The sequence below is a fragment of the Buceros rhinoceros genome, unplaced genomic scaffold (assembly GCF_000710305.1).
Source record: "Buceros rhinoceros silvestris isolate BGI_N320 unplaced genomic scaffold, ASM71030v1 scaffold532, whole genome shotgun sequence".
NCBI classification, from domain to species: domain Eukaryota; kingdom Metazoa; phylum Chordata; class Aves; order Bucerotiformes; family Bucerotidae; genus Buceros; species Buceros rhinoceros.
In genome coordinates this window covers 25,964-27,684 of record NW_010400417.1, presented here as the reverse complement: position 1 = coordinate 27,684, position 1,721 = coordinate 25,964, and the positions used below count along the sequence as shown (strand labels likewise).

The window sequence follows — 1,721 nt, the reverse complement described above, 5'->3', positions numbered from 1 at the left end:
AGGAATTCTGTCTTGGTGGGAGCCTGCCAGAAACTAAAAGCTCTGAGGAAATGGCAGAAATGTCCTTTAGCCTGCACAAGAAGATGTGGTGAAATTTTGTATTCCACTACATATTTATAGTAATTGGCTTTCTCTCAAATAGCACATGCATCAAAGAGGTGGGCTTGCTGCAGAGGCTCGTGGAATGAGCTGGCATGCTCCGGTGTTCGGAAATGGCAGAAATGTCCTTTAGCCTGCACAAGAAGATGTGGTGAAATTTTGTATTCCACTACATATTTATAGTAATTGGCTTTCTCTCAAATAGCACATGCATCAAAGAGGTGGGCTTGCTGCAGAGGCTGCAGTGGCCTGCTTTTGGCTACGGCAGTGAAGCATGCAGGGAGGTAGCAGAATGTACTGCACACTGAAATCAAAATAAGTCTTGCTCTATTTCAGCCTCCACTGAAATGCACTTTTTTCCCAGTCAGATGGCTGTATCTGTGAGCGCATATCTACTGCTATGTATATGGTAATTAACTGATAATTCACTCATACAACTGTGGTTTTGCCATCATGTCAGAAGCGATAGTCGTTATAACTAGTATTCTGGTTATATTTAGTAATTCTGTCCCGGAGGTATCCTGATTTTTGGATAATTGTGATGAGTTTTTTGGCTCTTGTGAATACTCTGAATCAGCAAAAGACAGCGCCAGATATAGAGAAGCTACTGTAGCATCTCATTTTTCTCAGCTGAAACACAGCTGTGGCTTGTTGTCTCTGAAGAAAGTGAACAGAGTCTTCAGACTGGGAGGAAAATTGTTTTTCAAACAGAGCTAAGCCTCCAGAAACTCCCTTTTTATTTTTTTTCCTCCTCTTCCCCATTGTGCATGCTGTCCAAGTAGTCATCCTATAATCCAGTTCCACCTACCTTGTGACAGCAATGCAGGCATAGATGCTTTGGTACTATGGGGAAGAAAGGGCTTGCTGACTGAAGAAATAAGAGAACAGCCAAGAGATGTCTTGTTTCAAATACATTTAAAAGATTACCTGCTAGCCTTTTGTCAAGAAATTTGTCTTGCAGAGTATGTTTGTTTATTTAAAATAGGAATATATTCATTAGGAATGACATTGAAAAGACATTTTTCTGTAAGAGCTTGCTGGTTTGGACAAAATTCAGGCACAGGATAAAAAAGCACCCCACCGTATTTAAGTAGCGGAAGTTTTATGTACAGTATCACTGAGGCACTTAGGAAAAAAAGGCACGTTTGGGGAGGGTGCTGGCGAAGCTTTTCAAAAAACAGTGGTAGAGAAGTAATAAAGCATGGTGACTTAGGAGTCAGTTAGGAGGTTGTGATTGGATCTGTTTAGATACCATGTTTTCCATCTGAATGAGAGTAACCTCTGCTCTTAATTTCCAGCACTCAGCCTTGTGTGTGTTGCTTTGTTTTGAAACATTCAACGAACTTCCTGTAACTTTCTTATAGCCACCATATCCAGGTATGGAGCAGCCGCCACACCACCCTTACTATCAGCACCATGCACCTCCACCTCAAGCTCACCCTCCATACTCAGGACATCATCCGGTACCACATGAAGCAAGATACAGAGACAAACGAGTAGTAAGTGTCCACAGTGACAGATGGGGACAGGAATTTGCAGATTGGAGTAGGAATTTGGGGTACAGATGTAGCCTAATCTGAGTTCTGTGGAGTTTGATAAACTGCATTTATAAGCCCTGTAGG

General features: G+C 41.9%; 1 protein-coding gene across 1 annotated transcript in view; it reads left to right on the top strand.

Annotated features, from left to right (window-relative positions):
- YTHDC1 (YTH domain containing 1) overlaps window positions 1–1,721 on the top strand; it is a gene marked incomplete at its 5' end in the record, with an annotated part of 19,299 nt that overhangs the window by 16,415 nt on the left and 1,163 nt on the right. The window contains one exon of the mRNA XM_010131826.1: window positions 1,464–1,598. Coding sequence (XP_010130128.1) covers window positions 1,464–1,598 — 135 coding nt within the window. The remainder of the gene's footprint in view (window positions 1–1,463; window positions 1,599–1,721) is intronic.